Genomic DNA, 26,753 nt, shown 5'->3' with positions numbered 1-26,753 from the left:
AATAGAACCTCCCTGCTCCTATACTCAAATCCTTTTTCTATGAGACGGGCACCTTCTGCCCACCAAGTCCATGTCAACCAATGATTACCCCGTACACACTAGGGACAATTTACAGAAGCCAATTAACTTCACAAACCTGCATGTCTTTGGAGTGTGGGAGGAAAGCAAGCCACCCAGAAAAAACCTACATGGTCACAGGGTCAATGTGCAACCTGCGCTCAGACAGCACCCGTGGTCAGGATCGAACTGGGGCCTCTAGCGCAGTGAGGCAGCAACTCTACCGCTGCGCCACTGTGTCACACCACATGTTTCTTTATCTCCCAACCTGTTTGTAACAAACTAAAGGGGCAGAGAAGTGGCAATTACAGTATCAATCAAATGTTAACCAATCTAAATTACCTCACTTGGGCAATATATGTTCTTTCTGTCATAACACTTGGTACAGCCCTAAGGACATGTTATATTATATGTTACATTCATCCCCTTGGACAGCAAGACCACAAACACTGTTCAGTCTCAACTGAACTCACATCGCAAGATTTAATTCCACGGCAACAGTCCTGTGGTAAATAAATAAAATACTGCCCCGTTGCTGCACTTTAAACATGAGAGTGGGCTGAAGCAGTAATACAAAGCAACATTCTAATTACTAGGTACAATACTGTGGGGGCCAGGTTACAGCTGTAGAGACTAAAGAGACATAACGCGACTGAGAATTGCAGGATGTACACATGTATTTGACATGGTCTCGGTCATTTGTTAAAGGAAAGGACAAAGGTATTCCATGCAAACAGACCAAAACACTGGTCCAAAGCTGTACAATGACTAAGGAGAGAGGGTAAAAGATAATTGTTGGAGCCAGGTTGAGTAGAGGCAGTGTTAGTAACTGGGAATCTACCACAGCTTTTGCTGGAGGCAGCCAGGCAAGCTGAATGCTGTGAAGGGGTGGAGTCCTCATCGCGTGGAGCAGAATATAATATTTGCAAATAATGCCGTTGCTAAATTTATACTTTAATTGTGAATCAGGAACGCTGACTCAGTTGAGTTTTAAATTATCCAGTGAACTGGAGCAGGTAATTACAGAGAGGGAATGAAGGAAAAAAAATGTTGGAAATATTCAGGCCAGGCAGCATGCATGGGGGGGGGAGAAAGAGTTAAGGATTGTTGATCACTTTCTTTTCAAAGATGCTGCCTGACCCCCTGAGTGTTTCCACCGCAATTTGCGTATTTAGTTTAGTTTAGAGGCAGGCCCTTCAGCCCATTGAGTCCTCACCGAACAGCGATCCCTACACGCTAACATTATCCTACACACACTAGGGACAATTGTTTACATTTACACCAGGCCATATAACCTACAAACCGATGATCTTGGCGAAAACCCAACGCGGTCACGGGGAAAGCGTCCAAACACTCCAGACAGACGGCACCCGTAGTCGGGATCGAACCCGGATCTCTGGTGCTGTAGGTGCTGTAAGCAGCAACTCTACCGCTGTGCCACCGTGGCACTCGTGTTATATACATGGAATTGGCTCTAATAATGCATTTGTTTGTTTTTGGCGGCACAGGTGGGAAGGTGGAAACAGACCAGGGACAATTACAAAAGAGTTGCTGACTTACAGCGCCAGAGATCCGGGTTCGATCCTGACTACGGGTGCGGTCCGTACGGAGTTTGTGCGTTCTACCTATGACCACGTGGGTTTTCTCTGGGTGCTCCGGTTTCCTCCCGCACTCCAAAGACATGCAGGTTTGTAGGTTTATTGACTTCGGTAAACTTGTACATTGTCCCTACTGTGCAGGATAGTGCTAATGTACGGGGTGATCGCTGGTCGGCACAGACTTGGTGGGCCGAAGGGCCCATTTCCACGCTATATCTCTAAAGTTTCTAAAGTTGAATCGATAGGGTGAGTGCACACAGTCTATTACCCAGGGTTGGAAAAACACGAACCAGAAGGCATAGGTTTAAGGTGAGAGGGGAAAGATTTAATATGAACCTGAGCGGCAAGCTTTTTTAACAGAGAGTAGAGGATCAGAGGAGGTAGTTGAGACAGGTACAATAACAACATTTAAAATACATTGGTACAAGTACATGGATAGGAAAGGTTTAGAGGGACATGGACAAAATGTGGGCAAATGGGATTTGATTTACATCTTGGCTAGCATGCATGTGTTGGGCAGAATGGCATGTTTCAGTGCTGTATGATTCTAGGTATTCTACCTGGTAGAGCAGCTGCCTTAAAGCGCCAGAGTCCTGGGTTCAATCCTTACCCGGGAAACTGTCTGTGTGGAGTTTCCATGTTCTCCCTGTGACCACGTGGGTTTCCTCCAGGTGCTCTAATTTCTTCCCACATCCTAAAGACATGTCTGTTTGTAGGTTAATTGTCCTCTCTGTAAAATGGCCCATTAAGTGTAGGGAGTGGATGAGAAAGTGGGATACCATCAAACTAGCGTGAAGGAATGATCGGTGTGTGGTCTCGGTGGGTCGAAGGGCCTGTTTTCATGATGTATCTCTAAACTCTAATGTACTTTCATACTCGTGTTATTGCACTGGCGGATTCACATCTTTGTTTTGACAACTGTTGGCTTGGCTGATTGCTGTGACTTTTACTCCCCCATTTTGGGAACTTTTCACCTAGCGAGAACCAGTCAAACCAAAACCTTATTCTATTGTCTCGTGTGAGATTGGCGCAATGTTTTGAATAAGCCAGCACAACCCATGGAATAATACTCTAATTATCACCGAGGGAAATAAAGAATGTGCTCTTTGTGCGGTTAATAATGCTTATTGGAAGACATAGCCGGCAGCATCAGAGATCCACAGCACCTTAAGCCACGCTCTCATTTCACCCTTCCCATCGGGAAGAAGACACAGGAGCCTGAAAACTGTAATGTCCAGGTTCAAGAACAGCTTCTTCCCAACAAACATCAGACTATTAAACACCACAATCTCCATTAAGCTCTGAACCACATAGACTATTGTTATTATTGCACTATTATAGTTTGTTTTTCAACGTGTGTGCGTGCGTGTGTACGTATGTATGTGTGTCTGTATGTATATATATATATATATATACACACACACACACACACACACAATAAATGAGATAAAAAGTTCAGTATATATATATATATATATACATTCACACACTGAACTTTTTTTCTCATTTATTATATTGCTTAAAGTGTACTATGTTTACATATTCTGTTGTGCTGCTGCAAGTAAGAATTTCATTGTTCTATCTGGGACACATGACAATAAAACACTCCAGACTCTTGACTCTTGAAAGATGTACTTCAAATCCTCACCCATGTGTTACAAATATTTTAAACCAGTGACATTTTTAGCAGAGGTTAAAGTTGATAAAATGCTTCTTCATCTAAGAATGAAAGACTGATATCAATATAAGAGTATATACTTTATTACAGTTTGCATTTTCTTACGACATTATAGAGAAAACCAACCACTTTAAACAGTAATTTGTAATTTACACAATATCTTAATATTCTATAATTCTGTATAATATACAGCTCTAAACGGTCATATTTACACAAAGCACAAAAACAAATTTAACATTAACAGTACATTAAAATATTGATTTTACAAGCACATTTTATAAACACTTTTTTGATAAATGCATTTGATTATTTAACATATGAAAACATGTAACACTAGCAGACTCACTGAGTTACTCCAGCACTTTGTATCCTTTTGTGTAAACCAGCATCTGCAGTTCTAAGACAGGCCGACAATCATCTTTTTTAGAAAAGAGCTTTAGTTGAATATTGTGAATCTTTAATACAGGCAGATTAACATATTTTAATATTTCAAGACATCTTACAGCTGATTACAATTTAGAAACAATTATATACATGATGTTTTAAGGAAATTAATTCAATGATAACAATCACTTAACCTAAAAAAAAACTAAGATTTTATTTTTTTTAAATATACATTAATTGAGAAAACATAAAACTAGCTTTTTGGTCATCAGTTTGCTTTGGAAAGTATTTTGTGGATAGGAATTTATTTGCGATGGTTTTCATAAGGAAAAGCTCTATTATGAAACAAAATTAAGAATATCTGAAGGCCTAAAGACTTTAAATACACAATGAACATTTTCATTGTTTAAATGTGTAAAGTCACCAATAATCAAAGTGCTTTTAAAGTCATCACTCCGCAAATATGGATTAGACATTCTTGGACAACAATACCTGTCAAAGTATCTTAGGTGGGCAGGAAGAAAGCTAAGAACCTATTTAAGATAACTGAGTATGTAGATGAACTTGGTCGTAACCAAGTGTCCACCTTCAGTTCTGCCCCTGTTGTCCTTTCCAAGATTAATTCAAAACACTGTTTTCTAATGAGAGGAACAGATTGGGTAGATTCACGGAGTCTCTTGCCTAGAGTAGGTGAGTCGAGGACCAGAGGACATAGTTTTAAGGTGAAGGGGAAAAGATTTAATTGGAATCTGAGGGGTAACTTTTTCACACAAAGTGTGGTGGCTGTAAGGAACGAGCTGCCAGAGGAGGTAGTTGAGGCTGGGACTATCCCATCGTTTAAGAAACAGTTAGACAGGTACATGGATAGGACAGGTTTGGAGGGGTATGGACCAAGCGCAGGCAGGTGGGACTAGTGTAGCTGGGACATGTTGGATGATGTGGGCAAGTTGGACCGAAGGGCCTGTTTCTACTCTGTATCACTCTATGATTCTATGATTCTCTATAATGCACACAATGTCACAACTAACTCATCATTCTGAAAGTCAGGATATATGAGCATTGTAACAAAGAACACTGTCAGACTTGATTACATTTAATGTCAAAATAACAGCACAGTGGCGCAGTGGTAGAGTTGCTGCCTTAAAGCGCCACGGACCGGGTTTCATCCTGACTATGAGTGCTGTCTGTACGGGTTTTGTATGTTCTCCATGTGACCACGTGGGGTTTTTTTTCAGTGCTCCGGTTTCCTCCCACATTCCAAAGACGTGCTGGTTTGGACGTTAATTGGCTTCTGTAAATCGTCCCTAGTGTGTGTAGGATAGAACTGGTTTACGGATGATCGCTGGTCAGCGAGGACTCGGTGTGCTGAAGGGCCTGTCTCCAAGTTGTACCTCTAACCTAAACTAAACTAAATTAAACCCTTAACAGGACACTCCAATCCCTTTGCAAGTTCATTTATACTGAAGTATTTAGCAGTGACTCGTGGGGTGCCGCAAGGCTCAGTGCTGGGACGAAGGGCCGAATGACTTAATTCTGCACCTATTTTCTATGTTTCTATGTTTGTCAGAGTTACACAGCAGGCAATTTCCACATAGTAATCTCTCACGAATGCAAACACTGACCCTTTACTCTAGGTTGCTTACATGGAAATTCTGGTACAAGATTTACATTAGGGTTTCAATCAAATTTCAGGAGAAAACTTCACCTGAACTGCTTAACAAATATATATATCAGACTTGTCATTTGTCCATATATATAACATGGACAAATGACAAGTCTGCAGGAGGCAGGAATTCACTTATCAAATATTCATTTCACAATAGTGTAAAGTCTGACTGATTTGGCAGCACTCTCACCTCAATCAGGTTCCAGACACTCTCCAGAAATACAGAAACATTGAATGGCATTTCCGTGCAGTACTGTGGGCGATCAACTTTGTCTTTCAGCAAAGACGTTAAGGCTAGGTCTCACCTGACCTCCAACTATGGACAAATAAGACACTTTTTCAAAGACCACTTGTAGAAGTAGCTACTAATTTCTGGGCCAATATTTATTTTTCAATCAACAACAGAATGGTTGAGGCATTTTTATATTGTTAGAACTAGGAGCTGCCATGTGTAAATACTGCTGCCTTTCATGTGTTCTAACTATGACAATATTTCAGAAGTGCTTTGGGCCAAGTTGAAAGTGATATGAAGGATAATATGTACATTTAAGCTGTAGGAAGGAACTGCAGATGCTGGTTTAAACCGAAGGTAGACACAAAAGTGCTGGAGCAACTCAGTGGGTCAGGTCTTTGGAGATAAAGGATGGGTTACATTTTGGGTGAGAACCCTACTTCAGATTGAAAGTAAAAGGGGTGGGGTGGGGTGGGGGAACTGGAGGTAGGAAAAGGCCAGAACAAATCAGGGGCATCAATAGGAAGTGTGGAGGCCATAATGGCCCATTGTAGGCTGGGGAAGAGGTGATATCAAAGGGTTGTGCCAATGGGCTATGATGGGCTCCACCCTTCATTGGTCATCTATTGCTGGCACTGATTTATCTGGGCTTTTCCTACCTCCAATTCCCCCTCTCCCCCCTTCGTTAACTTTCAGTTTCAAAAAGTGTTCCAGCCCAAAACGTTACCCATCCATTTTCTCCAGAGATGCTGCCTGGCCCGCTGAGTTTCTCCAGCACTTTTTACATGTAAGCTGCTTTTTCTCTCTATCACCATCGGGATTAACTGCACTCTCTTCAGTAAGTCTTTCCTCTTGTCTGTTTAATGCTCGGCTCAGTTTAGTTTGTTGTCACGTGTAGCCGGGGTTCAGCAAGCAGATGGGTCTGATGTTTCCGGACATCTGCCTTCCTGATCATTGTAGACCGTCCCCTCCTTACCTACAAAGCTGCATGAACTAGACGACAAACCCAAAGGTAGGCAATCAAGGTGGAGATGAAGATCAGTAACATAAATTCTCTCTACAGGGCTAGAATATTGTTCCTGATCTAACTGGCTGTTGTCTCACTTGATGTCCACCTTCCACTGCCACAGTTTTTCACTGGATGTTTTACAATTAAAACAAGTCAGAACCACGGCAGGTGGGAAATCACTTTGCATTGCACTTTAGTGAGTTTTGAGTTTGAAATTTAAAAAAATAACAAACAAAAAAAAACCCTACCACAAACCAGGGTCAAGACCTGACACATTTGGCAAGCTGTCTAATTACATAAACTCTTCAGCTTGAAATTGGAATATAAATAAGTAAATTAGATCATGAGACACAGGAATTGTGAATCTGTGGAATTCTCTGCCACAGAAGGCAGTTGAGGCCAATTCACTTGCTGTTTTCAAGAGAGAGTTAGATAGAGCTCTTAGGGCTAATGGAATCAAGGGATATGGGGGAAAAAGTAGGAATGGGGTACTGGTTTTGGATGATCAGTCATAATCATAATGAATGGTGGCGGTGCTGGCTAGAAGGGCCGAATGGCCTACTCCCACACCTGTTTTCTATGTCTATGTTTCTAGGAGCTGAATGAGGCCATTCGGCCCTTCGAGAGCGTTCTGCCTGGAATATAAACGGCAAAAGATTTGGTTATTCATGGATTGTTTGGGGAAAGACAAATGATTATCACTAGTGTTGTTTTTTAGTTTAGGCACAAATTGTGACTGAGAAACAGTACATCACTGACTGAGCACCTTTAACTGAATGATTTTCATGCCTTTAACTCAATACAGTGTGATCAATGTAGCGAGATTATACAGAGAGAAGTGTGTATTTCTTTGCAGTGTTGGTCAGAGGAATCATGTATTAAATCATTTCATGTTTAATGCTCCTGTACCAACAGCACATGGTCTTGGTTTTTTTTTTTACTAAACCTGACGAATTAATGGCGAAAAAATCACTTCTCCTAATTTTGTCGATATGCTTTTGCAATTGTGGAATGTAATAGGCAGAATTCACTAAAGACAAAGACTAGCAGCTAACCATGTGACAATCGCAGTACATGTTTGTGTATAGAAAACAGCATGTTAAATTGGGATAAATGAGAGGTTTGAAAGCGGAAGTCTTTAAAATGGCTGCACAGGTGGATTTACAAGATTTCCATCTTTGCTTAGAAATAAGAAGGTGAAATTTCTTCTTTAGAAAACTTATTGATGAATACATAACATATGCGGACCACATACAGGGCAGCACAATGGAGCAGCTGGTAGAGCTGCTGCCTCACAGTGCCAGAGGCCCAGGTTCGATCCTGACCTCTGGTGCTGTCTGTGTGGAGTTGGCACGTTCTCCCTGTGGTTCCTCCGGGTGCCCCGGTTTCCCCTCATATCTCCAAAGACGTGCGGCTTTGTGGGTTAACCGGCCCTCTGTAAATGGTCCCTAGTGTGTGGGGAGTGGATGAGAAAGTGGGGTCATGTGGAACGAGTATTTTGGTGGTTGGCATGGTCTCGGGAAGGCCGCAGGGCCTGTTTCCATGCTGAATCTCTATAACTAAACAAAACAAACCTTAGAAAACCATCATTGTGGAGGCATCCGCACAGTCAGCATTTACTTAAATCCTGTGATCACAGCAATGTCGAACACATGAGTTAGCGTTCTCACAATGAAATTTGCCAAACAAACTCTCTCCTGTGAAGGGTCATGAACGAGGGAGATTAAACTCAAGATATTTGGTCAGAGTGAAAGCGTTGAGAGACATTGGCAGTAGTTTCGGTAATTTAAGGCTAGAATCTATCACAAGCAGACGATCTTCCGGGAGGTTTACATTTAACATGTGTACAAATACAGAACAAACTGTAAATTAGTTTATTGTTAGAAACATGACTGATGACATTCAGTTAAGCTGCTTTGAACAGAGATCCTCGTGGTTATGTCATGGAGGAACCAATATTCATGTCAGTTTGCAATGATGGAATATACTTTTTAAAGGAAAACAGTGGTCTACAAATTGCCTGCCTACATTTTTGCTGGCAAGAACACAGTTTTTAAAAAATGCTGCTGGATGCTCTCAAATGCCCATGGATTTTTTTCTTTAATGCATTCATGCGGCATTAATGAAGGAAGAAATAATATTCCGTGTTGTATAATTAACGTTATATAGACAACTGCAGTCTGTCACACTCCATGCATGAAAAACGTCACAAAATAAATAACTCTCCTCTGCCCAGCCATCCACATTAAATCAGGCAGGGCATGGCACCAAACTTGACGCGTAATGAATCCGATATCTTTGAAAGGCTAATTGAATTGAAAAATCTTTCAAAAACCAGGAATTTATTCTTTTCATTGCATCTCATAGTGTGTTGGAGCTGCTTTGGAAGCCTTCATATCGCAAGCCAATGTTCCAGCTGTGAAATGAACAAATACATAACATACATGTTACAAGGATGTTGCCAGGGCTCGAGGGTTTGAGTTATATAGGGGAAGGTTGAGCAGGCTTGGACTCTATTCCTTGGAGCACTGGAGGATGAGGGGATGATCTTATAGAGGTGTATAAAATCATGAGAGGAATAGATCGGGAAGACGCACATAGTCTCTTGCCCACAGTAGGTGAATCGAGAACCAGCAAGTGGAAGGGAAAATATTTAATAGGAATCTGAGCGGTAACTTTTTCACACAAAGGGTGGAGGGTGTATGGACTGAGCTGTCGGAGGAGGTAGTTGTGGCAGGGATAATCGCAACGTTTAAGAAACAGTTAGACAGGTACATGGATAGGACAGGTTTGGAGCGATATGGGCCAAAGGCAGGCGGGACTAGTGTAACTGGGACATGTTGGCCAGTGTGGGCAAGTTAGGCCGAAGGGCCTGTTCTATGCTGTTTGACTCTACGACTCTAAATCACGATTAAATTAGTAACTACCAGTCATACCATTCACTAGGTTCTTGACATTGTCAAAATGATGTAATGGTTAATGAGTTCAGCAGGAGTAGTTTTACTTACCTTAAACTGTTGCACTTTTCCTTGCTCCACAAGATAATGTTCATTCTCAGGAGTAATGCAGTAAGCTATTCTCTAAATGAACGACAGACCAGAATGATTAGAATCATTGGTAAAGTCACCATCTAAAATCTACCCTTTTCACATTTTCTACTGATATTGCCTTGTCTTCATAGTCATTCTTTCTAAATGCCCGCTTGTAGCTGTATTTGGTATAGCAGATAAAACCTTGGGTTTAAACGCAACCCAGTCTGATATCATCACATTTACATCACTTTTGGCCCGTAGGAGAATCTTGCTGGTCTGGAAATCTACCACTCCTCCATCTGCTGCTACTTGGCTGGAAGACGTGATTTTTTTTTTAAGGCTAGAAAAGATTAAATTCACATTGAGGGGGCCTGTGAAAAAGTTTTATTTGACATGGGAACCCTTTTTATCATACTTTGAGGGTCTAAAGGAACTACCTATTGACTGATGGCACTTGCCAGAAAGTGGGGATCCTCTTTTATTCTGTTTTGTTACTTTATTATTGTTAAAATGTGCATTTGGTTTTATGATATATTTGTATTGTGAAAACATTAGCTGCCAAGGGGTGTTTAGGTGGGTCAGGCATCATCTGTGGTGAGCTTGGACTTGACTGACGATGTTTCGGGTTGAGGCCCTTCTTCAGAGTCTGAAGAAAGGCCCCGTACCAAAGCGCGTCTGTCCATCCCCTCCACAGATGCTGCCTGATCCACAAGCTCTTTTTGGGAACTAAGATGTACGTTCCTTGCCCTTAGAACATGGGCCTTAGGGCGGCACTGTGACACAGCTGGTAGAGTCAATATCTCACAGCGGCCAAGACCCAGGTTCGATCCTGACCTTGGGTGCTGTCGATGTGGAGTTTGTACATTTTCTCTGTGACTGTGTGGGTTTCCTCTGGGTGCTCTGGTTTCCTCCCGCATCTCAAAGAAATGTGGGTTTGTAGGTTAATATGCCTCTGTAAAAATGCTCTTAGTGTGTAGGGAGTGGATGAGAAAGTGGGATTACATAGAACTAGTGTGAGCAGGTGATCACTGGTCGGCGTGGACTCGGTGGGCCGAAGGGCCTGTATCTCTGAAGTCTGAAGTATATTGGGCAGAAGAACTCAAAGTCAGCCATTTGAATTAGAGTTTAAAATAATATTGCTGGAGGAACTCAGCAGGTCAGGCAGCATCTGTGGAGGGGTAATGGACAGACAACGTTTCAGGTTGGATCCCTTGTTCAACCCGAAACGACGCCTGTCCATTTCTAAGGTTCATTTATTGTCACATACACCAATTGGTGTAGTGAAATTCAAGTTGCCATTGCAGCACATTAATAAGAATAGAACACAACATTAAGGAGAATTTAACATAAAACATAAAAACATCCCCCCACAATGGTGCCCACTGTGAGGGAAGGCATTTCCACTCACAGATGTTGTCTGACCCGCTGGGTTCCTCCAGCACTTGGTTCTTTTGCTCAAGATTGCAGCATCTGCAGTTCCTTGTGTCTTCTTTTGAACTTGAGTTCGTCTGATTTAGATTCTGAACGACTAGATACTTTTGCACCCAGGTCACATAATTCAGTCTATGGTTTTCTTATGAAATGCACCCTTCTTTTAAAAAAATGTTTTTCATCTCTGTGACTTTGTTAGAACGATGAAAATATTTGGCTACTGACCTCTTTTAAAGTCCCACGTACGGTGAGGAGTTTGTAGATGGCATAGATTGGCACCAGGGACATAGAAGACACTGCGATTCCCCAGCCAACGAGGTTTGCCCAATTTGGGAATACATATTCATCATAGGTTAGAGGTTTGAACTTCACAATACTGACGATTATTACAAACTGGAAGAGAGAAACGGCATGGTATTATTCACAACGTTAAATGGTCCACTGAAGGAAGAGAACAAAAGAGCAAAAAAAACAGCTTTGGAGTGATTTTAGTTTTTAATTTTAAAGATACTTCGGTGCTGGCCCGAAGGGCCGAATGGCCTCCTCCTGCACCTATTTTCTATCTTTCTATACGTCGTGGAAACAGGCCCACCGGCCCACCGAACATGCCCCATCTACACTAGTATAACCTGGTTGTGTTTGGTCCAAATCATAAAACTATCCCATCCATGAACCTGTTCAAATGTCTTTCAAACATTGTGATAGTACCTGCCTCAACTCCCTCCTCCGGCAGCTCGTTCTGTATGCCCACCACCTTTTGTTCAAAGAAGTTGCCCCTCAGGTTCCTATTAGATCTCCCCCCCCCCCACCTCTCACCTTAAACCTATGTCCTCCGGTTCTTGATTCCCCTACTCTGGATAAAAGATGCTGTGCATTCACCCTATTTAATCTGCCCATGATCTTATACACCTTCATATAACGCTGGTATTATGGATGTCCTTTTAACAAAGCCATTGTGGTGAGAGGTCGAAGGTGTGCACCTGAACTCCAGCAACTGGACTGTGCAAGTGTTAAGAGAAATATCGTCTGGGCTGGAAGTTCCCTGAGGATTCACCCTGATGAAGGATTTTCTGATGTTGGCAAAACAAAGGTGAAAATTAAGAAGGCACCAGGTTGATACAGCATGTGTTTAAGAAGGAACTGCAGATGCTGGAAAATCGTGGGTACACAAAAATGCTGGAGAAACTCAGCGGGTGCAGCAGCATCTATGGAGCGAAGGAAATAGGCAACGTTTCGTCCCGAAACGTTGCCTATTTCCTTCACTCCATAGATGCTGCTGCACCAGATTGATACAATATGTGAATGGGATCTATTGCGACTATTGAGTCGGGGGCAGGCTTTTTGCTGATGCTAATGTGCTGAAGGAGGGAAGATGACCGGACATGCTGATAAATAATCAAGTAATGGGCGTAACAAAGATACAAATGGTGGCCAGAGCAGCAGGTGAACAGAGGCAGCGGTGAAGGCTGATCCAGTTCCACCACCGATTCTCCAGCCAATCGGTGGTCCAGCATCTCCTTTAATCTGGGCAACAAGAGCACTTGAAATCCCCGCTGGAAGTCCGCCTGGAAAAGTGGCGCCTAGGCTGGGTGATCTCTACCTCATCGAGACGTTCACGGCTGATTGCTGGGCTGAAGGGGCTGTTTCCATGCTGTATCTCTAAACTCCACTAAAACCTGAAAACTAAAAACTAAAAAAGATGGGGACCCGTCTTCAGACTGAAAGTTTTTTTGGGGGGGGAGGGGTGGGGTGAAAGATCTGATGGTGTGAAAAGACCAGGATAAATTAGGATCTCAAGTCCCCCCCCCCCCCCCCCCCCCCCCCCCCCCACTCCATTTCCCTGCTGTCTACTCTGTATAAGGGTCCCGACCTGAAACGTCACCTATCCATTTTCTCCAGAGCTGCTGCCTGACCCGTTGAGTTACTCCAGCACTCTGTCCCTAGCTTTGGTATAAACCAGCATCTGCAGTTCATTGTCCCGACCAGATTCTCAACATCTGTTTTTGCAGCTCATATTGTTTGCTAATTTTCCACCGTGACCACGATATTATTTCTGGGTCCTGTCAAATAAAATCTGTTACTTAGTAGAAGAGTTACAGAACTGAATGTCAAAGGCTGCACATATTCCCTTGCAAGAAGGTAAGGCGTAGCCAGAGAAATGGCAATGCAGTTAAATGCAATAAGACACATGTTAGCTAGCTTTACAGTTTGCTTCTGACAACCACCAGCTGCATGCCCCGAGAACTGCCAAAAGCAAAGTTCTGCTCTGAACATAAACGCCACTGATTGTATAACCCCGCTGTAAGCCCTTTAGAGAACCAAGAACATAGCACACACTTCCCTTATCTTGTACAGTGTAAATATTTGCCCAAAAGTGTTTCACTGATTTAATTAGAAGAAATTGGATATCTCGCTCTTTATACATTCACTCATACGAATACTCCTACTTTCTGATAAACTAAAGCTGTTTCAAATATCATATTAAATATTCACTTTATTCTGCGCTTTAGACCTTAGACTTTAGAGAGACTGCGCGGAAACAGGCCCTTCGGCCCATCGAGTCTGCGCCGACCAGCGATCATCCCGTACGCAAGCACTATCCTACACGCCGGTGACAATTTACACTTTTACTGAAGCCAATTAACCTACAAACCTGTACGTCTTTGGGGGTGTGGGAGGAAACCGGATCACCCGGAGAAAACCCACGTGGGTCACAGTGAGAATGTTCAAATTTCGTACAGACATCGCCCGTGGTCAGGATCAATCTCAGCTCTCTGTTGCGGTAAGGCAGCAACTCTACCGCTATGCCATGACACATGAGTAACTGTTCATCAATTTAGAGATTATATTACATGATTTTTAATGAAGGTCTAATCTGAAGATATCTGTAGCTTTCCCCTGATAATAAATCGACAAGATAATTAATTGACTGAATCTGGATGCAAAATAAATAAACTTCTTTTAATTAGTAAAACACAAATGGACTTTCTGGTCAGCATGAACATGATCAGCTGAAGGACTGGATGAATCCATGAGCTCTTGACTCTATATAGACATTTTTGCCCAAACTACTTTATACAGCAATTTATGGTTCAATATATTTTAATGATTTACTACACTCCTTCCAAGAAACCATTAGGATAGCACTCCCCTGTTCATTCTCTGCTAATTTGTACATTATTCATTATGTTTATTGAACATTTAGGGGTATAATTTTAAAAAATATTAAAAAAAATATTGAACATTCAGGGATATATTTGAAAAATAAGGTTTTTGACATGTACCAACACTGGGGTGGAAGATTGCAACCTTCACATGGTCCGCCCTGTTTCGACTAATGCAATCAACTCGACATGCACAAACAGAAGATCAAATAGAACAAGTTGTCCTACAACTTTAGGCTGGCACGCCGCATGGAAGAAGCTGTACCAACACTTAGAATTACATCTTTAGATAATGTCCCAAGTTATTTTATCCACTTCAGGTGGACATCTGGATTATCACAACCTGCTTGGCTGGCTATCAGGCCACATTATCTGAAGACTTATTTTTCCCATAACCAAGGGGCATCTTTTTCACACGGAGAGTGGTGGGTATAAGAATGAGCTGCCAGGGGAGGTGGTTGAGGCAGAAACTATAACACCATTTAAAAGACATTAGGACAGGTACATGGGTAGGAAAGGTCAAACACGGGCAGGTGGGACTAGTTCAGAAGGGGAGATGTGTAGAAACAAGGAGCTACAAGTATTGGTTTACTTACCAGAGGTAGACACAAAGTGCTGGAGTAATTTAACGGGCCAGGCAGCATCTCTGGACAAAAAGGATGGATGATGTTTCGGTTCACGATCCCTCTTCAGACTGAAAAAGGGTCATGACCCAGAACGTCATCCATCCTTTATCTCCAGAGATGCTGACTGGCCCACTGAGTTATTCCAGCGCATTGTGTCTTTAATGTAGATGGGGCATCTAGGTTGGCTGGATCAAAGTGCCTGTCTCCGTGCTGTAAGACTCAATGACTCCTCAACCAACTTGTGCTGGGACTCTTTTAAAGATGGCTCACATTATTTTAACACACAGGAGTCATGTTGCTATTATTTGCTTACCAATAAAAAGGCTGGACTAACAAACTTCCAGCAGAGCCTCCAGTAGAGTCCTGGCTTGAAGCCTGTCATTTGTTTGATGTCTTCGCTGAATCTGTCAACTCCTGAAGCAGAAGCAATTCCAGAACACATTAGAGCATCTACAGTATCGTGGGCGGGACATTTCAACACCCTGTCCAAAGTAATTGGCGGTGAAACAATGCAATTTTATACCCTCACAAAAGAAACAGCAATCTAATTGCCCACCAGCAGACAAACATTGTAATTTCTGAACAGAATTCTCTGCACCGGCTTTATAAAGGATACACAGTCTAAGCAGAAAGCTAAGTTTTCTTAAATGCAAGATTGTCCATTAAAAAAAAAAATCAGTCTAAAATTCTCATCAAAGTCCCCTCTCAGGTTAATGATCTGAATTAAATAAACTAACGGATATTTTTGTTTAGAGATTGGATTTAGTTATTAGTTTATAAAATGTTAAAATTGAAGCTGAACGAAAATTGTATAATTGTTATGTCGATTACTTTCTCCTTGTACAATTGCTTCTAATAAAATAAGTATTTGAAAAAAAAAAGAGAGATTTGAGATGACATATTGGAGATACAGTGTGGAAACAGTCCACAGGCCCATCATTCACCCAATCATGCTTGTGTTATCCATTCCTCATCCACTCCCTACACACTAGGGGCAATTTACAGAGGCCAATTAAAAAGAAGACAGGTTATTTAGAGGATTGAGGGGGGATCTTGTATTGTATTCAAATTTAAATGTATTGTCATTGTCTCAATTAGAGACAACAAAATGAATTTCCCTTTACAGTCAGTATTATAAAAATAAATAAATAATAAATATTAAAACATATTAAAAAAATAAAATAGAATTAAAAAAAAACAAAACAAATCTTATAGAAACTTATAAAATTCTTAAGGGGTTGGACAGGCTAGATGCAGGAAGATTGTTCCCGATGTTGGGGAAGTCCAGGACAAGAGGTCACAGTTTAAGGGTAAGGAGGAAATCTTTTAGGACTGAGATGAGAAAAACATTTTTCACACAGAGAGTGGTGAATCTATGGAATTCTCTGCCACAGAAGGTAGTTGAGGCCAGTTCATTGGCTATATTTAAGAGGGAGTTAGATGTGGCCCTTGTGGCTAAAGGGATCAGGGGTTATGGAGAGAAGGCAGGTACAGTATACTGAGTTGGATGATCAGCCATGATCATATTGAATGGCGGTGCAGGCTCGAAGGGCCGAATGGCCTACTCCTGCACCTATTTTCCATGTTTCTATGTTTCTATGTTATAGAACTGCAATAAAAGAAAATTCTTTATCATTTTAACCAAATGTATCAGAGTTACAAGGAACTTGATAGCAGTCTTTTGGAAATGTTCTCTGCAACTACTTAAAACAAATACTTAAAAAAACGAGATGATTAGAAGATTTTAAATAACCTCTACATTCCAAATCCAAGGCTAAAATGTTATTTTTCCAAATAGACAGAGAAGTGAAGAAGGATAACTCAGATATAAAGACTTGGAAAAAATACAACTGCAGGAGTTAATATTCCAGATGGCAGAATATGATGATAGAGGCAATGACGACTACAAAACATTCTGTCCTATTAATTTGAATTATGTTCATGTCTTGCCATTGGAGTCAAGCATTTAATTTCTGCAAGAATTAAGAGGAATATTAGTTGATTGCGGTCAGGACACGGCCTATAAAACAGTCGCTTTGTGTCAAATCTATTTAACATTTAATATAGTTGACGCACATCCAAGGTCCTGTTGAAATGGAACACAGTGCTGGAGTAACACAGAGAGTCAGGCAGCAACTCTGGAGAACATGGATAGGTGATGTTTCAGTCCGAAGATGGGTCCTGATCCGAAACGTCACCTATCCATGTCTTCCAGAAGTGCTGCCTGACCCTTCGAGTTACTCCAGCACTTTGTGTTCTTTTGTGTGAACCAGTGTCTGCAGTTTCTTGAATCTGCTTAGTCAAATACACTTCCTTTATGATCCGTGTCATTTGAGCCTATTGAGTATTTTATCTTGGCAGAATGTTCGGTACAGACTTTGTGGGCCGAAGGGCCTGTTCCTGTGCCTCACTGCTCTATGTTCTATTCAGGTAAGCACTAGCAGGTTGCAGGTCTAACTGTACCCGATATACGGGATCATTGGTACTAACTCCCTTCAGCAAACCAGTCCAGAACTGGGGTTGTGAAGCAAGCACTTAGGTTGTTACTTGCAAAGCAAAGTACCTAATAACTGTTTCAAGCATGGGTCAGGCACACTTTTATTTTTTGATACACAAGACCATTTGGCGGCACGGTGGCGCAGCGGTAGAGTTGCTGCCTTACAGCGCCACAAACCCGGGTTCGACCCCAGGGGTTGGACAGGCTAGATGCAGGAAGATTGTTCCCGATGTTGGGGAAGTCCAGGACAAGGGGTCACAGCTTAAGGATAAGGGGGAAATCCTTTAGGACCGAGATGAGAAAAACTTTTTTCACACAGAGAGTGGTGAATCTGTGGAACTCTCTGCCACAGAAGGTAGCTGAGGCCAGTTCATTGGCTATATTTAAGAGGGAGTTTGATGTGGCCCTTGTGGCTAAAGGGATCATTTATGGAGAGAAGGCAGGTACGGGATACTGAGTTGGATGATCAGCCATGATCACATTGAATGCGGCGCTGGCTCGAAGGGCCGAATGGCCTACTCCTGCACCTATTTTCTGTTTCTATGTTTCTATGACCCTGGCTACAGGTGCTGTCTCTATAGAGTTTGCACGTTCTCCCCGTGACTGCGTGGATTTCCTCAGAGAACTTTGGTTTCCTCCCACGCTCCAAAGACGTATAGGTTTGTAGTTTAATTGGCTTGCTTTAAATGTAAAAACCATCCCTAGTGTCGTATTGCTGTGCGGGGATCGCTGGTCGGTGTGGACGTGGTGGGCCAAAGGGCTGTGTCTCTAAACTAAACAACATATGCTGTATTTCTGGTTGAAACAAACGTTTTAACAAGTGCACTAGAAACTTTGTGAACTTCACAATGCACTATAGTGGTTGATGAGAAGCCAAATTATAAATCCTTTATCTCATGAATGTCAGACATCTGTTATTTTTCCATGCAGTTTTAAATTTAAATTACAATTTAAAAATAAATTACTAATGGTTTAACTCAAAAGTCTCAAGTTACCATAATATATTGACTCAAATTAAGAGCATTTTGAAAGGAATGTTATTTACACTGGGAATGGTAATACTTAATGAAAGATGAACATTTATGCTATTTGTATTGGCTGGGGTGATAATGGATCCAGAATGATAAATTGGTATTTATAGGGCCAGGGACTAGATCATCCTTTATCAGACTGAGAATATAAAACTTAATCTGATTCTTTAGCTTGTTCTGTGAGTATTCACCGAGAGTATTGTCCGAAAACCTGCGGGTTTTCTCCGAGACCTTCGGTTTCCTCCCACACTCCAAAGGCGTACAGGTTCGTAGGTTAATTGGCTTGGTGTAAGTCTAAATTGTCTCTGGTGTGGGTAGGATAATGTTAATGTGCGGGGATCGCTTGTCGGTGCGCCCCATGTGCGAACTCCACACAGACAGCAACCGAGGTCAGGGTTGAACCCAGGTCCCTGGTGCACTCAGGCAATGGCTCTACTAGATCAAGGGTTCCCAACCTGAGGTAAATTTACCCAAAGGGGGTTAATTTCGTCCACCCAGGGGGTAAATTTGTTGATTCAGGATTTGTACATGTTTGACCGACTGTGTTTGGTTCTTGCATCTGTTCATCATTAGTTGTTCATAAATAAGTGAATAACATTGTTATGTGCCATTAAAGTTGCCAATGGTAAACGGGACAAAAAAGGTTGGGAACTAGATGCACTAGATGCACACCACTGTGCTGCCCTTTCTTGTGTGTTGGCCAAATATTCTTTGAGCCACTAAGATGCCAATGAGTTGAAAAATGACCTAATAAGTTGTGTTTGTTTGTGGTTTTTTTCTTGAGAAAGTTTAGAGATACAGCATGGAAACAGGCCCTTCAGCCCACGGAGACCACTCCGACCATTTTACAGAGGCCAATCAAAGTACAAACCCACACATCTTTGTGATGTGGGAGGAAACTGGAAAACCCAGAGGAGGCCCATCCGTCCACAGGGAGAATGTATAAATGCCACACATACACCAGCCGAGCTCAGGATCGCACCTGGGTCTCTGGCAGCAGCTCTCTGCCATCTCTCTGTAGCACACAATGGTGAAAGGGAATACTTTATATTCTTCCAGCAAGTTGTTTTAAAATTATTACGAATAAAATTACACTCTAAAACAATTTATAGAAGCATTATGAATAGCTTGATGAATGCAAAAATATATTTAATCTTGATGGAGCATGACGTTTAGTTTAACTTAGTTTAGAGATACAGCGAGCGAGGAAACAGGATGAATGCGCTCCAGCCAGCAATCACCCGCACACCGGTTCTATCCTCTCCACGAGGGACAATTTACAGAATCCAATTAACCTACAATAACTTGCACGTCTTTGGAATGTGGGAGGAAAGCGGAGCTCCCGGAAGAAAACTCACACAATCACAGGGAGAACGCCCAAACTCCGTACAGACAGCACCTGTAGTCAGGATTGAACCCCGGGTCTCTGGCGCCATAAGGCAGCAACTCTACCGCTGTGCCAAATAAAGTGTCATTTCTTCGGCAATGGAAAAACAAAATGAATGAATGAATGAATGAATGATCGGTTATTTACTGGTATAAAATGTATTAATTTCCACAAAAAATATTATCTTTGCTTGGAATATTGCAGAAATAACTGGGAAGTTGAAATTTCTGGTCGAGTCCTTGATTAAGTCACAAAGATTATTCTCCAGACAGTTGTTCAGATCTTCAAAGGTAATAGTTGCACGTAATTGCATTGTAGGGGCATGAAAGGCCACCGCAGTTTAGTTGCATGACTTTCTCGAAGAGGCTGAAGACCAAATATTTCAATTTCCTTAAATGTCGCACAGTCCTTGAGTGCCTTAACAATGATCCCATTATGTTAGCCAAAATACCCAGTCTTTTTTTGTTAGTCATGGAATGGAGGACAAATTGCCAGATCACATTATCAGCAGCGATTAATTAAAGCAAAGAGGTTTAATAGAGTATCATCTTTCATGAAAGAGTTCACCCATCATTGACCCACGGCCTCAAATGACCCTGATCCCCTTCTGAGGCTTACAATTGGAGATGTCTACACGCTATGATAGTAAGGGTCACACAGGCACATCTAGACTCTGGTTTAGACTGGAGAGGGTGCTCACCAGGACACCAGGACATTGAGTAGAGAGTATTAGCTACAGTATAAGGGAGGTTGGACAAACTTGGGTTGTATTCTCAGGGACATTGGAGACTGGGGTGACCTAATCGAAGTAATTAAGATGATGAGAGGCATAGATAGGGTAGATAGTCAGAGTCTTTTCTCTGTGGTGCAAATGTCATGCCCTAGAGTACATAGCTCAGTTTAGATTAGTTTAGTTTAGTTTAGTGTAGTTTAGTTTAGATACAGCATGGACATAGGCCCACTGAGTCCACGCCAGCCAGTGATCCCCGCACACTAACACTATCCTACACACACCTGGAACAATTATACATATATACCAAGCCAATTAACCGATAAACCTGTACGACTTTGGAGTGTGGGAGGAAACTGGAGTTCCAGGAGAAAGCCCATGCAGATCATAGGGAGATCGTACAAACTCCACATAGACAGCACCCGTAGTCAGGATCGAACCCGGGTCAGATGAGTAAAAATTATATTTAATTCAATTTGGTCTAAACCCTATCAGCACCAAAAGTACAGTACAATACAAAGGAAAGAAAATTGTTCATATTCTCCCTGTTAAATCAGTGCTGTATACACCTCAATATCTTATCAAAGTTAAACTGTTATTGTAATAATAAATTAATTAAATTTTTAATTAATGTAATAAATGTGGGCGGCACCGTGGTGCAGTGGCAGAGTTGCTGCCTTACAGCGCCAGAGGCCCGGGTTCAATCATGACTACCAGTGCTGTCTTTGCGGAGTTTGTACGTTCTACTTGTGACCCGCGTGGGTTTTCTCCGGGTGCTCCAGTTTCCTCCCACACTCCAACAACGTGCTAGGTAGGTTAGTTGGCTTCTGTAAATTGTCCCTAGTGTGTAGGATAGCGTTAGTGCGCGGGAGTCGTTGGTCGGCGCGGACTCAGCGGGACGAATGATTAATTAATTGATTTATTACATAACAATTTACCATAGTCCTTTAAACATTGTATTCAAATAATTTAAAATGGACAAGAGGACCTTACCATAAAACCACGACACACCAATAGCTTCTATTAATACCCCAAAAAGGATAGCTGTTCCTGCTGCAAATTGATCGAGTAACGTGAACACGTAAATCCCCCCCTACAGAAGGCAGAAACAGGTCATTAATATTTTCCTATTAGTTTAATTGGCCTTAACTGTTTCCCAAAAACATCATAAATTTGCAAGATTTGACAATATCCAGCATTATGTCAAAAAATATTTTTGGACTGGAAACGTCTCAAGTCATTAATAAGCCAACATCCTTCCCCCATTGAGAGACAGACACAAAGCGCTGGAGTAACTCAGCAGGTCAAGCAGCATCTATGGAGGAAAAGGATGGGTGACGTTTCAGGTTGGGACCCTTCTTCAGACAGAAAGTATGGGGGTAGAGGGGGAACTGCAGATGCTGGTTTTACACCGAAGATAGACACAAAATGTTGGAGTAACTTAGCGTCACAGGCAGTATCTCTGGTTGAGACCTCGACCCGAAACGTCACCCATTCCTTCTCTCCAGAGATTCTGCCTGTCCCGTTGAGTTACTCCAGCAATTTGTGTTTATTTTTGAAAGTACGGGGTCCCTCAAAATCAGTTTGAAACATAGAAACATAGAAAATAGGTACGGGAGTAGGCCATTTGGCCCACCCACCAATATGATCGTGGCTGATCATCCAAAATCAGTAGGCCGTTCCCGCTTTCTCCCCATATCCCTTAATTCTGTTAATCCTAAGAGCTAAATCTAAATTTAAAGATGGATCCTGGCCCGAAACATCACCTGTCCGTTTTTGTACAGAGAAGCTATCTGACCTGCTGAGTTACTCCAACACTTTGTGTCTTTCCTCAGCCTATCCACATTCTCCAGTGTGCCACCTGACCCACTGAGTTACTCCAGCACTTTGCGTCTATCATTGGTATAAACCAGCATCTGGAGTTCTTTGTTTCTCCTTCTGCCATTAGTATCGTACTAAAGGGGCAGGTAATGGGGCTTAAGTGACATTCATATTTTGAACTGAAAATGTTTATATTTTAGTTTCTAATATATTATCATTGTATCTAATTATTTTAGTTCATGCATGTACAGTATATGCGTGGAACATTGCACTACCTGGTCTAATATCTTTGTCATTTCACTTTAAATGTATTATGTACAAATGAGCTAAAATAATATTAGTCAGATCTTCTTACAGTCAGAATTACAGAACTGACAGTCCATCAATCCAGAATGAATGAGAGCAGAAGGGCTCGGCAGTGACACAGCTGGCAGAGCTGGTGCCTCACTGCGCCAGGTTCATGCCACCCATTGTTCACCCATTGACACTAATCCCTGAAGAAGGGTCTCGACCCGAAATGTCACCGATTCATTCTCTCCAGAGATGCTGCCTGTCCCGCTGAGTTTCTCCAGCATTTTGTGTCTATCTTCGCTTTAAACCTCCATCTGCAGTTCTATCTTTCTACTTTAACCCCCCTTGGTTTGGCAACAGGTTTGCTCAAGTCCGAGAGAAATTGTCGTGTGTTGAAGAGTTGACCCTATGCACCGCGCAGACCAGACTTTCCACCATTTACTTAATCTACACTTCACGCTGCCTCAGAAAAGCAGCCCGACCCACTGAGCTACTCCAGCACTTTGTGCCTATCTTCGGTATAAACCAGCATCCGCAGTTCCTTCGCGCACATTTTTACCTGCATGTTTAATGTCAGTCCATGTTTAATCGCGCCCGGCCGCTTCACACTTACGTTGGTGATGCAAAGCAGCGCGACCAGGAAGGTTCCGCCTGCAGTGACCAGCGTGAAAAGCTTCCGATGCTTCTTCAAAATCTTGAAGTCATCTGTGATTCCAGTGACCACCGCCTCCATGCCACCCATCTGTAGAGACAACGAGACCACAAAGGATTACATCAAACCCACAATGACTTACGGGCCTGTCCCACTTACGTGACTTTTCCAGCGACTGCCGACACCAGACTGCCGGTCATTGCAGGTGGCCGAACATTTTCAACATGCTACGACTCTTTGGGCGACTGAGGAGACGACTCACGACCATACAGGCTACACACCCTGGCAACATGTCGTGGGGTGAAGCCTGTATGGTCGTGAGTGGTCGCCCAAAGAGTCGTGCCTTGTTCCGGTCGCCGCTGGATTTTTAACAAACCCGTTGAAAATTTTCGGCGACCTGCAGCGACCTATGACGGGTGCCGGCAAGTCACGGAAAAAGTTGCGTAAGTGGGACAGGCCCATTAGCGTTTCTTTCACCGATGACAAAGCTTTATATTAAATACAGGATGCTCTGGATATCTAACGTACATTTAAAAACGACTGAATGGGAAAATATATAAACGTTTTTGTTGTCCCATAGTTTAGCAATGTGAAGGCATTTTAGATTATTATGAGGCATTGGCATTAGGTTTGTGTAAGAAGGGACTGCAGATGTTGGTTTAAATCGAAGATTGACACCAGAGTAACTCAGCGGGTCAGACAACATCTCTGGAGAACTTCTTTAGGGTCTCGAAGCGAAACGTCACCTTCCTGTTCTCCAGCGATGCTGTCTGACAAAGGGGAATGTGGAGGGGAACGGGGGAGTTGTTGGGGGGTATAGAAGGAGGTTACCAAATATTGGAGAGTTCAATGTTCAGATGACTAATACTAGGATGCATTTGGGTTCTCAACTACAATGAGCCTTGTCTTGCATTGAACCTTTGGCAGGGAACCATAAGCAGCTGCTAGAAAAGCTGAGGCGTGATCTTATCGAGGTGTATTAAATCAGGAGAGGAATAGAATGGGTAGATGCACAGAGTCTGTTGCCTTCGCCTTCTTCTTGCGCATGGCGTGCACAGCCTAAAGTTGCAGGACAACTTGTTCTATTTGATCTTATTTGGTTGTGCACGCCAGGTTGATTGCATTCGTCGAAACAGGGCGGACCACGTGAAGGTTGCAATCTCCCACCCAAGTCTCTTGCCCAGAGTAGGGGAATCGATAACCACAGGTTTAAGGTGAAGAGGGGATATATTGAAGAGGAATCTGAGGGGTAACTTTTGCACACAAAGGGTGATGGGTGTGTGGAACGAGCTGCCGGAGGAGGTAGTTGAGGCAGCGACTATTGCAATGTTTAAGAAGCAATTAGACAGGTACATGGACAGAACTTGTTTGGAGGGATATGGGCCAAACGCAGGCCCAACTAATGTAGATGGGGCATGTTGGTCATGTGGGAAGTTGGGCCGAAGGGCCTGTTTCCATGCTGAACGACTATTTCTCTGAAAAGGTCGAACTAATTGCAAGCTTGTGCATTTATACTCGTGGAACAGGATCCTCTCACTCGGCACTTTTGCTAATTGATTGCCAAGGAATGTCGGCAAGAAGGGCAACTATATCAAGACGTTACTTTAAGCTGCTAATTACAATCCGTAGTACACGGCTTTCCAATTGAAAGCAGACGTGTTGGTTTCCATTTTATTCATCCGCGGATTGAAGTCTTGGTGGAAAGAGCAACGCTTCATGTTCACCCCTAACGGCCCAAGAAGGTGGGATGAACCTCTCACTGAACCGTGAACTTCAAGTGAGCGATGGGCAAAGTAACACGTCACTTACTGCACTGTCTATCCCCAATGTCAGCAGCATTATGAAGAACATAATCGCCCAAAATGTGGAACCTGGGAGCGTGGAGATTGCCTCGGGATAGATGACAAACACCAAGCCTGGACCTGTGGACAGAAAGGCACAGAGTGAATCTGCTGCTGGAATTATTGCCCACCGCAAATCAACTTTAAAGTAGCAAGAGCCCATGATTTACTACTCATAGCCTCATAAGTTATAGGAGCAGAATTAGGCCATTCGGCCCCTCGAGTCCACTCTGCCATTCAATCGTGGCTGATTGGTGGCGGGGGGTATGGGGCGAAGGCAGGAGAAGGGGGTTAGACTTGATGGGGCCGAATGGCCTAATTCGACTCCTATCGCTTATGATCTTGTGATCTTCCCTCCAACCCCATTCTCCTGCCGTCTCCCCATAGCCCTCGACACCCATACTAATCAAGATCCAGAAAACCTCTGCCCTAAAGCACAATTGGCCAATTCCTAATCCAGAGAAAGGTTCTTCGGAAGAATGGATGAACAATAGTAGGTGTGGCGTATGAGTGAAGATCAGGAGGTGTGGAGGCCGAGCTGCGATTTATTTCATTCAAGTATTTGCACTGGATTTTCATCTGAAAAATGTAAGCTGTCACCACTAACTAATCTAATTGATCTTAGGATCGCAGGATGCAAGGATTAAACAGTGAAAAAGCATTAAAATCTGATGTGAAACAGAGGGTGGTTCATTTAATGCCCTCACAGTCTAATCTGTCACTTTTAATTAACTGATTGCTCTCACTTACTCAGTAAACTAATTCTCAAAGATTTATCGTCGAATCTGGACATTGGTGAATCACATTTACTGGGAAAATCATTTTTTTTTTTTACAAGGAATTGATGATCAATTTACAGTTATCAACCTCTAATCAAATACCAGATGACACTTTATTTCAATAACAGGAAATCTAATCCTCTAACCTGGCCTTTCTCCTCTGTAAAGATTGATTGTGGTTTTGCGAGCTAATGCCCCTGTCCCACTTAGGAAACCTGAACGGAAACCACTGGAGACTTTGCTCCCCACCCAAGGTTTCCTTGCGGTTCCCGGAGGTTTTTGTCAGTCTCCTTACCTGCTTCCACTACCTGCAACCGCCGGCAACCACCTGCAACCTCCGGGAACTGCACGGAAGCCTCACAATCACTGTCCATAGGTCCCCGAGCTCAGGGGCATAAGACTTTAGGGTTGAATCTGGAAAGGAAACCCACAGCACAAGTGACTCACAGGTCGTATCCCGAGCTCGCAAAAACCCACGCGGTCAGGAGACATCACCGGCACCGGAGGCCAGGATGGAACCCAGAACTCTGCCGCTGTGAGGCAACAGATCTACCTGCTGCACCACTGCACCACCCTTTTTCTTCAGAAGAGGTGTTAGACTTAGGAGATACAGCGGGGGAACAGGCCCTTCTGCCCATCGAATCTGCGTCGCCCAGCAACGCAACCCGCCCACTAGAACTATCCCACACATTAGGGACAATTTACAATTAACCTACACACCTGTGCGTCTTTGGAGTGTGGGAGGAAACCGGAGCTTCCCAGAGCTACCCCCACGGGGAGGACGTACAAACTCCGTACGGACAGGCACCCCTGGTCAGACCATACATTATGAACACCATCATCACTT

The 26,753-nt window shown here is 42.8% G+C and overlaps 1 protein-coding gene across 1 annotated transcript in view; it reads right to left on the bottom strand.

Annotated features, from left to right (window-relative positions):
- Positions 1-3,400: 3,400 nt before the first annotated feature.
- Positions 3,401-26,753, bottom strand: part of slc6a2 (solute carrier family 6 member 2) — a 112,441-nt gene continuing 89,088 nt past the window's right edge. Inside the window, exons 9-15 of the mRNA XM_055648448.1 lie at positions 25,096-25,208; positions 23,248-23,376; positions 21,516-21,615; positions 15,191-15,291; positions 11,313-11,480; positions 9,633-9,704; positions 3,401-9,040 (exon numbers count right to left, since the gene is read on the bottom strand). Coding sequence (XP_055504423.1) covers positions 9,017-9,040; positions 9,633-9,704; positions 11,313-11,480; positions 15,191-15,291; positions 21,516-21,615; positions 23,248-23,376; positions 25,096-25,208 — 707 coding nt within the window. The 3' untranslated portion in view covers positions 3,401-9,016. The remainder of the gene's footprint in view (positions 9,041-9,632; positions 9,705-11,312; positions 11,481-15,190; positions 15,292-21,515; positions 21,616-23,247; positions 23,377-25,095; positions 25,209-26,753) is intronic.

This window comes from Leucoraja erinacea, chromosome 17, assembly GCF_028641065.1.
Source record: "Leucoraja erinacea ecotype New England chromosome 17, Leri_hhj_1, whole genome shotgun sequence".
Classification (NCBI taxonomy): Eukaryota; Metazoa; Chordata; class Chondrichthyes; order Rajiformes; family Rajidae; genus Leucoraja; species Leucoraja erinaceus.
Note: the sequence above shows the minus strand (reverse complement) of the source record. Positions and strands in the feature narration are given on the sequence as shown.